The sequence below is a fragment of the Nicotiana attenuata genome, unplaced genomic scaffold, assembly GCF_001879085.1.
Source record: "Nicotiana attenuata strain UT unplaced genomic scaffold, NIATTr2, whole genome shotgun sequence".
Lineage (NCBI taxonomy): Eukaryota > Viridiplantae > Streptophyta > Magnoliopsida > Solanales > Solanaceae > Nicotiana > Nicotiana attenuata.
Window position 1 is genome coordinate 332,342 of NW_017671054.1, and position 12,485 is coordinate 344,826.

Genomic DNA, 12,485 nt, shown 5'->3' on the forward strand with positions numbered 1-12,485 from the left:
TGTACCCTCCTCTCATCTTAATCTGCTAGCTAGAGATATATTTTATTATTAAAGCTGCTTAATTCTTTTGTGCTTTTATGTTGACACAATTGTTGTTATATATGTAGGTAGAAGAGTACAGTGGGCTTAAGCTGCAGCCACATAAGGCCATTGTTGGAGCTAATGCATTTTCTCATGAGAGTGGCATCCATCAGGTTTTGTGTTATTCTTCTCTAAAAGTTTTACCTCTACATATACTAGATCCTTTTTTTTCATTGTTCCTTTTTTTTTATATTTTTTTTTAAATGTGGTTTAGGATGGAGTGTTAAAGAACAGAGATACATATGAGTTTGTATCTCTTGAAGATGTTGGGTATCGTCGTGCTAATGAATACGATATTAGTCTGGGAAAACTCAGGTACGATTTTATTTTCAGAGTGATCGATTTGTTATGTTGATGGTTTGATAGAGATTATTGCTCAAATTCTTTGGTCTTTTCCCCATATTTTTGGATGAGTCAAAAGATTCGACTAATAATATATAGTCCTACCAATTTTGTGTCAACGTATGCACGAATCGACTATAATCATCAATCAAATATGTCCAGCTATCCTTATTGACACTTGTACGGTGTATTCCCTTTATATAAGTAAAATATATACATAAGTGAACTAAAAAAAAGATAATTTTAATTAAAGCGTGCTATCTCTAACCGCTTAAGTTTTTATATGAAATTATCATACACTTCTAACACTTTGAAACTCGTATTATAGTATTACTATCCCCTAGCATTTTAGTACCGCCATTATTGTATAAAATCAACCAGGGGCGAGGCCACCTTTTACAAAGGGTGGTCACCACCCTTTGGCGAAATATTATGAAAACTTGTACTGTGTATATAAGTAAAATATTGATTTTAGATGTATAAAACATATATTGAACACCCTGTGTCGGAAAATTTTATAAACGTTTTTCAAGTCTAAACACCCTTGAAAATATTTCTGGCTTCGCCACTGAAATCAACCCCAACTCTCCCTTTTTCCCATTTACATTAGGCACATTGATGTACATCTTTCCTTTAAGGAATTTTGTAACATGGTGAATTTTTTGTGCAGTGGTCGCCATGCGTTGAAAGCCAAAATGGTTGAGGTAAGATAGATAACCTACAGTGCGATATATTACTAATGTTATAGTAATGACATTAGTAATCATTTTATTTTGTTACAGCTTGGATATGACTTTGACGGCAAAGAACTTGATGACCTCTTTCATCGATTCAAGTCACTGGCTGAGAGGAAAAAGGTGATTACGTTGCTGGTCTAATTTCATAGCGCAATGGTCAAATTTGTGATCGCGACTTTACTGGTCTAATGGGTATATTTTTGTGATTTTACTGTCATAGTAGATATAATTAAGTCATTTGTTTTTTGATAAATTTTATAATAAACTTTATTTTATAGTGAGTAAAGTTCAGTCATTATATTAATATATGAAATTAACCCTATAGGTTTTCCAGTTCTGTGGTGAAGCTTACCTAATTAAAAGTTTACCTGTGTCGGTATAACGAATAAGTATGTCCGCCTATTTATATTCCCTACATTTATCTTTCAGAAAATTACAAATGATGACTTCAGAGCACTTGTATCAGATGAAGTTTTCCAGCCTCAAGTTTCCTGGCAACTTGGAGATGTACAGGTACATGTAAATACTACTCCCTCCGGTCCAATTTATGTGAACTTATTTAACTGGGCACGGAGTTTAAGAAAAAATGAAGACTTTTGGAATAGTTAAAAGGGGCCAGAATAATATTTGTGCGGTTATAAAAGCTTCTCATTAATTAAGGGTAGAGCTGTATGTTTAAGCAAAATTGTTACCAAATTTAGAAAGGGGACATTCTTTTTGGAACGTACCAAAAAGTAAATAGGTTCACATAAACTGGAACAGAGGAAATATTTAATTTCATGCATTTTGCTAGTAGTTGTGGATTGAAAAGGAATTAATGTTCACTTAATTCAAATGATTTTCTGTTTAATGTACAGATTACTTGTGGAAGTGTTGGCCTCTCTACAGCAAATGTTAAGCTTATTGACAGTGATGGTCAAGAGCACACTGCCTCTTCTGGTGGAACAGGACCTGTTGATGCAGCTTACAAGGCAGTTGACCTCGTTGTTAAGGTATTTAATGAAACTGAAAACTCTCATAATGTTTGTATCTTGTCACACTAGTAGGATAGATAATTTTGAGTTTTATATACGCTCAAGGTATAAAAATATTTACTCAATTAGATTGTGTTGCGGAATATCGTGGGTTAACTAGCACACAATCACACACAAAACAAATAGAGAAGAAAAAATAACACAAGGATTTAACGAGGTTCGGCTAAGCCTAATCCTCGGAGCAAAAGCAGAGAGGGTTTTCCACTATGAATGAGAAGAAAATCACCGTTCAATCTCTAGGATCCCCAACTACAACCCTTATATATAGATCCCAAAAGGTCCCAAACCTATAAGAGAAAGCCTTCCCAATTTGACAAGGACTATAGGTCTTCCTTTCCAAAATCTATTAGGACAATGGATTTTCCTAAACGTATAGGGATTATGGATTTCCTAAAATACAAGGAATTAATTCAAGCCACAAATAACAAATCTTCCCCTTGGCTTGAATTCTCTTCATCAACAGGAACAACGACTCTCTACCTTGCCCTCAGCCCTCGCAAGGGCTCTATCCATTGCCGCACACATCAACCAAGTCTAGGCAACGCCTAAACTTGTTAAGAGACTCAATCTCTTTAGCCATAGCACTAACCCGTCGATTTGGTTCTGTACTCTGAATAGCTTCTGAGTAGCTATAACACTTAAATGCATCAATGGTCTTTGCAACTGCCAAAGCAAATCCCACTGGATTCGTATATCCAAGAAGATTCTCATCAACTACGTTTGCAAACCTTTGCGGTCGGTTGATCACTCTCTTCTCTCTGCCTGTTCCAATGCTATAGGGTCGTTGCGCAGGTGCATCAACATTATCATCTTGATCAATATTTTGCACCTCCTCCACTTCCTCTACTTTAGAACTACTGGGCTGAGCTAGTGGAAATTCAATTTCTAGCTCTATGCGGTCACTGACACCACTATCTGTTTCTGCTATTGCCTTCTCCCTCTAACTGTTTAGTGAAGCAGATCCATAGAATGTTACATCTCTACTGATAATTAGCCTTGGAGTCTTTTGATATGTGAACCACAACCTATAGCCTTTCATTCCAGTTGCATACCCGAGAAATATACACTTCTTTTCCCTCGGCTCAAGTTTCCATCCTGCCGCATGAGCATAAGCTGGACAACCAAATATCTTCTAAATTTGAATAATCAGCAGGCGAACCGGACATACCTCAAAAGGAGTTTTGAACTCAGATAGTTGTGGATGGAGATCTGTTGACCAAAATAACAAAGCTGTATTGATTGCTCTAGCCCAAAAATATTGCTAACACATGAGTGTGAAGCATGCTTCGTGCCCTATCACAAAGCGTTCTATTCACACGGTTCTGGCAATACCATTTTGTTTGCTGGTGTTCCGACACAAGTGCAGTGTCTCAACTATGCCCCTCTCCGTTGCAGAAATTATCGAACTTAGAATTGCAAAATTCCAACCCATTGTCAGTTCGAAGACGCTTAACTTTTCTTTCCGTCTGCCTCTCAACCATCGTCTTCCATTTAACAAATGTCAAAAAATGCCTCATCTTTTTTTTCAAAAATACACCCACCACCATCCTTGAGTAATCATCAATCAAAGTCATAAATACCTGGCACCACTCTTGAGGAAACTCTGTTTGCGACCCACAAGTCAGAGTGTTATAATCTAACTTGTCTCTGGTCTTGTGCTCGGCCTTCTTGATGAACTTTACCTTGTCTGTTTACCAAACACACAATTCTCACAAGAATTCCAAACTTGATTTTTGTACCCATTCAGCAAATTCTGCTTACTCAACAAAGACAATACATTATCACTCATATGGCCAAGTCGCAAGTGCCACACAGTCTGATTCAGATCACTTTTCCGAGAAGCTACAGCAGCTTCCTTCAACTACACTGGCCTGAGATGATACAATTTAGAATGTAGTTTACCCTTCATGAGTACCATGGAGCCTTTACACACTTTAAGTATTCCATTCTCAGACTGAATTTATACCCTTGATCATCCAAAGTCGAAAGAGAAATCAAATTCCTCTTTATCCGAGGAACATGCCAACACTCAATATTTCTGATAATTCCGTCGAACATTCTCAATTTGATGTTACCAACCCCCTCTACTGGTAATGGATTAACATCTCCCATATAGACAGTCCCACTCATTTGCTTGTAAGTTGCAAACCAATTCTTGTGTGGACACATGTGGAAAGTAGCACCAGAATCAAGAACCCAAGAATTCTACCCATGACTAGAACTTTCAGCACAGACTTCCCCTACATAGTCACTATCATCAGAATTATTGCCAGTATCAATAAATATTTGCCGAATTATCTATTTTTTGCTTCCCTCTTTTCTCCTTCAGCTTAACAATCTCTTTTGTAGTGACCTTGCTCCCCGCACTCATAACAGTGTTGTTTCCTTGCTCTAGACTTTGATCTGGCGGTTGACTTTTTCCTGTTAAAGTCCTTTTGTTGTGTTCTTCCTCTAATCACAAGACCCTCGCCCTCAATTTTGTTGTCTGGAAAGCTCTTTTTCAACTCTTTAGATTTTAGAGCATTACTAACATCTTCTAGTGAAATGTTGTCTTTCCCATATAGCAGCGTATCAGCAAAAGTATCATAAGACGATGGTAAAGAACATAACACAATCAAGGCCTGATCCTCACTCTCAATTTTGATATCCACATTCTTCAAGTCCATTATAATTGAATTAAACTCATCAATGTGAGTTTTAATAGGTGTACCTTCATTCATAAGGAGATTGTATAACCTCTTTTTTAGGTAGAGGCGGTTTGTTAGTGATTTCTTAGAATACAGATCTTCTAGCTTCTTCCATGCCGTTGCTGCAGAAGTTTCTTCGGCAATTTTCCGAAGAACGCTATCTGTAACGCTCATGAAGATCACACTCAAATCCCTCTCCTTCAGGTCTGCCTTCTCTGTCTCCTTCATCTCTTCAGAAAAATCCTCATCAATTGCCTTCTATAACCCTTGTAACACCATGGACGATTTCATCCTGATCTTCCATAAACTGAAACTAGAACCCCCGTCAAATTTCTCTACTTCGTACTTTGTTGAAGATGATGAAGACATCTTAACCCTAGATTGTATGTAGAAACCCGAACCTTGCTCTGATACCAATTGTTTTGGAATATCGTGGGTTAACTAGCACACAATCACACACAAAGAAAATAGAGAAGAAAAAATAACATAAGGATTTAACGAGGTTCGGCTAAGCCTAATCCTCGGAGCAAAAGCAGAGAGAGTTTCCACTATGAATGAGAAGAAAAACACAGTACAATCTCTAGGATCCCCAACTACAACCCCTATATATAGATCCCAAAAGGTCCCAAACCTATAAGAGAAAGCCTTTCCAATTTTACAAGGACTATAGGTCTTCCTTTCCCAAATTTATTAGGACAATGGGTTTTCCTAAACCTATAGGGATTATGGGTTTCCGAAAAATATACAAGGAATTAATTCAAGCCTTAAATAACAGATTGCTTACATGGCAATTGCAGGTAACTCTATTAGTAGCTTAAACTAAAAGACAAACGTAGTAATAATTTCAATGTAAATAGTTTAGGAGACTTACGAATTTCTCCTTGACAAAGAAATTAAAAAACTTGGGAAGCATGCACCTCAATCACCTTACTTGTGTAAATTAAACTAAATTAAAAGTACAACCAGCTTAAACAGGTTTTCCAACTATTTTTTAGTGTTCGGATGGATATGCAGCAACCATGATTTGATTCAGCGATCATCAGATATCCTCACCATACACACAAACTCCCTTTCTCCACATCCTAAAAATCCTTTTCTAAGATGTCTCTGTTTGCAAAATCTAGCCGTCATATCTTGGTGTAAAACACGTCTAATATCCATAATGGTGTATTTATATGTTATAAATTGAATTTAGGAGAATGGTAAGTTAACGGGCTAATTAGCCCCTTTTATGAATGGATCCAACCGAATAGCAATATTCCAACAGTTAGCTAAGTAAGCTGCTATAGCAACTAAAATAAGAATGATAGAGTAAAGACTCTTTCATATATAGCAGTGAATATAACCTAAATCCTTTAGTTACTGCTAACAATTTTGTAGGTATAATTGCTTTGTTTGGTAAAAACACTAAATGTTTATAAGTAATGTTTTCTTTCTCATTATGCAGGTACCTGTAACACTCGTTGAATATTCGGTGAATTCAATCACAGAACGTATAGATTCCATAGCTTCAACCAAAGTGTTAGTTCGTGGGGATGATGACTATGCATCGTTTAATACTTCAAACGGGCAAACAGTTAATCGTACAGTTAGGTATGAAACATACAGGAACTACTGTTTCCTTTATCCTTATTTCCCTTAATAATGTTCTTTCATGCATAATGTGGGAATATGAATATGACTGAGAAAAGAATTAAAACGATTTTTTCCTAAAGAAGGATATAATATAGGAATGAAGTGTTATCAGTTTTATATAGTTCTCAAAGTCTATGGTACGACGGGAATCTAGAGCCATCCTGAGAGAAAACTTTTGAAACTTAAGAAAAATCTTTGTGGGGCTATGACATTTGTGTGGTTATAAAAGATTCTCATTAAGGGTAAAATAGGTGAAAGAAGAGTTTAAAGTTGAATTATTTCTAAATTTAGAAATCTGTCATTTATTTTGGATAGACTAAAAAGGAAAGTACCTCATCTAATTGGAAACGGAGGGAGTATCATATAAGAAATATACACATCGGTCAGATAGAGTATATTTTTAATTATATTTATGCCTCAACACGTATACTCACCTCTTAGCCTAATTTTTGTTACATGGGGATCATTCTACGTTTTGAACTTAGGACCTTTATTTTGTCTAACACTATATTGGCAGTGGAACAGGAGCGCATATGGACATTGTCGTCTCAAGTGTGCAAGCCTATGTTGATGCGTTGAACAAAATATTCAGTTACAAAAAAACTAGGTCTCGTGAACAAACTTGAAGGCAGTGCGCAATCGTAAAAGTGATGGTGTGTGTGTGTTAAATTCCACCATTATCGACTGGCGGTCAAGCTCAGACAAGAAGGAAGAAGATGAAGACTGTGAGAGGAAGCTTCTGGATCAATTGTATCATCTGTGTATTGAGAGAGAAACTGAAACTTTTCATTACAAAAATGAAGTGGTGTATCACTAATATATACACGTGTATATATATACAATTAACTGTCTCCTCTTAATTATCACTAACAACTATCTTAATTCTTGTTATAACTAACTATTAACAACTAACTACCAATAAGCTAGAATGACAGCCTATCACCTAACACTCAGCACTAGCTTCCAGCTGTCATTGCAACACTTCAACATCCCCCTTCAAGCTAGGTGGTGTGAAGATATTGAACACCCCTAGCTTGGATAACAAATGATAGTGCTGCATGCTTCCAAGACCCTTTGTCAAAATGTCTGCTTCTTGCTCTTCTGTTGGTACATACTTAGGATGTACCATTCCTTGCTGCAACTTTTCTCTTATGAAATGGCAATCAACTTCTATGTGTTTTGTTCTTTCATGAAACACAGGATTGCTAGCTATCTGTATTGCTGCCTTACTATCTGTAAATAGTTGAACTGGGGCATCAATATTGACTTCCAACTCCTTGAATAAACCTAGTAGCCATATAAGTTCAGCTACTGTTAGGGCCATGCTCCTGTACTCTGATTCTGCTGAGCTTCTTGCTACTGTGCTTTATTTCTTCGACTTCCAAGCTAACAAAGAGTTCCCCAGCTTCACCAAGTACCCTGTTACAGATTTTCTTGAATTTGGACAGCTTGCCCAATCTGCATCACAAAATGCTCTTAAGGTTGTGCTCTTTTCTGCACTCATCAACACTCCTAATCCTGGCTCATTTTTGACATACTTCACAATTCTGTAGGCTGCTTCAAGGTGTGACTTCTTAGGGGACTGCATGAATTGGCTCAAAGTCTGCACACTATATGCTATATCTGGCCTGGTTAGTGTCAAGTAAAACAGCTTCCCAACTAGTCTTTGATACTCTCTTACATCTTCTAATGATGTGTCATCACCGAGTTCACAATGCTCATCATATTCAGTAGTGGTGAGTTTCTTGTTCTACTCAGTTGGAGTTAAGGCAGGTTTGGAACCTGATAATCCTAATTCTGCAATCAGCTCTAAAGCATATTTTCTTTGGCAAAGTAAGATTCCCTGTTGTGACCTGCACACCTGTATTCCTAGGAAGTATTTCAGAGTTCCTAGGTCCTTCATCTTAAAGCTATTTTGTAAGGTGTGTTTGGCTTCTTGAATAAGGCCAGCATCATCACCTGTAATGAGAAGGTCATCCACATACACAAGTATTATGACTTGTCTGTTGTGTTTGCTTTGTTTGAAACCAGCTTGTAGGAGTGCAGTAGTGAGCTTGAGGTTCCACTGTCTAGAAGCTTGTTTGAGGCCATATAAGGATTTGTGTAGTCTACAACCAGTATTCCCTCCTTGGCTACCAAATCCAGGAGGTAGTTGCATGTACACTTCTTCCTCAAGATCACCTTGGAGGAAGGCATTGTGAACATCCATCTAAAACAATGGCCACTGATTCATGGCTGCTAAGGCAATGATAGTCCTGATGGTTATCATTTTAACCACAGGAGAAAATGTTTCTTGATAGTCCAACCCCTCTTGTTGACTGTAACCTTTAGCAACCAATCTAGCTATACCTCTCTATTGTTCCATCCGATCTATGCTTGATTTTGTATACCCACTTGCAACCAATAGGGACCTTGCCTTTAGGAATAGGAACTACCTCCCATGTGTGATTGCTGACTAAGGCATCTATTTCAGCTTGCATAGCATCTATCAACTTTTGATGCTTCATTGCCTGATGGTATGATGTAGGTTCAATATCTGTTGTCATTGCAGTAAGATAACTCTGATAAGCACTACCTAATGTGTCATACCCCATGTAGTTGGACATAGGATATAGACAGGTAGAAGAGGAAGGTTTCATAGTTGGACATATGTAATCTTTGGTCCATACTGGTGGTCTGGACCCTCTGCTGGATCTTCTGAGCTGCATATGTGATGCTTCTTCATGTGCTATCTCAGTGGTCTGGACCTCCTCAACATCATTGTCAGATAAGTCATCCAGCTGGGGTATTGCAACATCATGTTCATCATGTAGTTGATCTAGTTGCTGATTAGGAGTGAGCATTTCCTGAGTAGAAGCTGCATGTTGTTCTGTTGCATAGTGTCTGGTTGCTTAAAAAATTAATGGAGGTACTTTTCCTTCTTTCATCATCAAGAATGGGAACACATCCTCTCTAAATGTAACATCTCTGCTGATAAAAAACCTTTTGTCCTTGAGACTGTATAATCTGTATCCCTTTTGAGATGTGGAATAGCCCATATGAATTGCTGCTACTGCTCTAGGCAGAAGTTTATCATGCTGCCTGGTAACTGTAGCAAAACAAAGACACCTAATGACCCTTAAGTGTAGTAGTGAAGGTGGTGATTTGTGAAAAACCTCATATGGTGATTTGCCATTTAGCACAGAAGATGGCAATCTATTTATCAGATACATAGCTGCTAGGACACAATCTCCCCAGAAATGTAGTGGTATACCCCATTGGAACCTTAGTGCCCTTGCCACCTCTAGGATATGCCTGTCTCCTTTCCACCACTCTATTTTGTTGTGGAGTGTGTGGGCAACTACTTTAATGTAGTATCCCATTATCTGATAAAAAGGTTGTACATTCAGAGCTAAAAACTCAGCTCCATTATCAGTTCTAAGGCATTTAACATTGTGGTTAAACTGCACATTCACCATCTTGATAAAAGACTTTAGAAGCACAAGTGTATCACTTTTCAATTTCATTAAGAACACCTAAATCATCTTAGAATGATCATCTACAAGTGTCAGAAAATATCTATTTCCACTAGTACTAGTCACTTTGTTAGGTCCCCAGATATCTACATGCACTAACTGAAAAATTACTCCTGCTCTAGTTGTACTGAGGGGAAAAGGCTTCCTGGTTTGTCTTGCTAATGGACATATAGTGCATGTATTGAAGTTGCAATCAGTAGGTATCTTGTTCTTCATGAATGCCAGCTGCCTCATTACTCTGGCTAGTACATGTCCTAGCCTTCCGTGCCACACATTATTGTCTGATGTAGCATCTTCTGCCAAACATCCTCTAATCTGTTGTTTGATCTTATTTGCACTTGATCCATCTGGTAGCAACAAGTAGAGACCACCCTTTTCTTTACCAGTCCCCCTCACTTTCCCAGTGCATAGGTCCTGGAACACACAGAATGATGGAAAGAAAAGTACTGAGCAAAACAACTCCTTAGTCAATTTTGAGACTGATAGTAAGTTGTATTTGAAGTCAGGCACACACAGTACATTCTGAATTGATTCACCACCTGTGATTTTACACTTTCCTTGGTACATAACTGGTACTGTTTTACCATTTGGCAGATGAACATTACCTCCTTTGTTGTTAGGCAATTTAGTTATGTCAGACAGTAAATTAATGTTTGAAGTCATGTGATTTGTTGCTCCTGTATCAATGATCCAAGGAATATCACACGTTTGAGCCAGTTGAGAGTCAGTATTACCTGCCATATTAGCTACAAATTCTTCTTCCTTGTCCTGATTCAATAGCTTCATTATCTGGTTGTACTGCTCATCAATGAAATAGTTGAGCATTCCTTGTCTTGCCACATTAGAATCTGCAGTTGTGGTGGCTTGAAACATATCATCCTTGGCATGAAATGCATCACCTATGGCTGCATTAACTTGTCGATACTCCTGCTTCTTCTTTCCCTTGAAACCAGGTGGATAGCCCACCAATTTGTAACAAGTATCTTTAGTGTGACCCTTGGTTCTGCAATACTCACAATACATGTTTCCAAACCTTTTGAACTTTTTTGAATTATCTTGAACTCATTAAGGCAGTAGAATCATTCACCTCATTCATAGGTGTATTGGTCATATGGACCTTCCTTTNGCATGAATTGGCTCAAAGTCTGCACACTATATGCTATGTCTGGCCTGGTTAGTGTCAAGTAAAGCAGCTTCCCAACTAGTCTTTGATACTCTCTTACATCTTCTAATGATGTGTCATCACCGAGTTCACAGTGCTCATCATATTCAGTAGTGGTGAGTTTCTTTTTCTGCTCAGTTGGAGTTAAGGCAGGTTTGGAACCTGATAATCCTAATTCTGCAATCAGCTCCAAAGCATATTTTCTTTGGCAAAGCAAGATTTCCTGTTGTGACCTGCACACCTCTATTCCTAGGAAGTATTTCAGAGTTCCTAGGTCCTTCATCTTAAAGCTATTTTGTAAGGTGTGTTTGGCTTCTTGAATAAGGCCAGCATCATCACGTGTAATGAGAAGGTCATCCACATACACAAGTATTATGACTTGTCTGTTGTGTTTCTTCAAGATGAAAAGAGAATGATCATGTTTGCTTTGTTTGAAACCAGCTTGTAGGAGTGCAGTAGTGAGCTTGAGGTTCCACTGTCTAGAAGCTTGTTTGAGGCCATATAAGGATTTGTGTAGTCTACAACCAGTATTTCCTCCTTGGCTACCAAATCCAGGAGGTAGTTGCATGTACACTTCTTCCTCAAGATCACCTTGGAGGAAGGCATTGTGAACATCCATCTGAAACAACGGCCACTGATTCATGGCTGCTAAGGCAATGATAGTCCTGATGGTTATCATTTTAACCACATGAGAAAATGTTTCTTGATAGTCCAACCCCTCTTGTTGACTGTAACCTTTAGCAACCAATCTAGCTTTGTACCTCTCTATTGTTCCATCCTATCTATGCTTGATTTTGTATACCCACTTGCAACCAATAGGGACCTTGCCTTTAGGAATAGGAACTACCTCCCATGTGTGATTGCTGACTAAGGCATCTATTTCAGCTTGCATAGCATCTATCCACTTTTGATGCTTCATTGCCTGATGGTATGATGTAGGTTCAATATCTGTTGTCATTGCAGTAAGATAACTCTGATAAGCACTACCTAATGTGTCATACCCCATGTAGTTGGACATAGGATATAGACAGGTAGAAGAGGAAGGTTTCATAGTTGGACATATGTAATCTTTGGTCCATACTGGTGGTCTAGACCCTCTGCTGGATCTTCTGAGTTGCATATGTGATGCTTCTTCATGTGCTATCTCAGTGGTCTGGACCTCCTCAGCATCATTGTCAGATAAGTCATCCAGCTGGGGTATTGCAGCATCATGTTCATCATGTAGTTGATCTAGTTGCTGATTAGGAGTGAGCATTTCCTGAGTAGAAGCTGCATGTTGTTCTGTTGCATAG

The 12,485-nt window shown here is 38.1% G+C and overlaps 1 protein-coding gene across 1 annotated transcript in view; it reads left to right on the forward strand.

The window, feature by feature from the left end:
• LOC109205551 (2-isopropylmalate synthase A-like) overlaps positions 1 to 2,203 on the forward strand; it is a 4,013-nt gene extending 1,810 nt beyond the window's left edge. Inside the window, exons 5-8 of the mRNA XM_019368263.1 lie at positions 1,094 to 1,127; positions 1,206 to 1,280; positions 1,590 to 1,673; positions 2,018 to 2,203. Coding sequence (XP_019223808.1) covers positions 1,094 to 1,127; positions 1,206 to 1,280; positions 1,590 to 1,673; positions 2,018 to 2,203 — 379 coding nt within the window. The remainder of the gene's footprint in view (positions 1 to 1,093; positions 1,128 to 1,205; positions 1,281 to 1,589; positions 1,674 to 2,017) is intronic.
• The last annotated feature ends 10,282 nt before the right edge of the window (positions 2,204 to 12,485 follow it).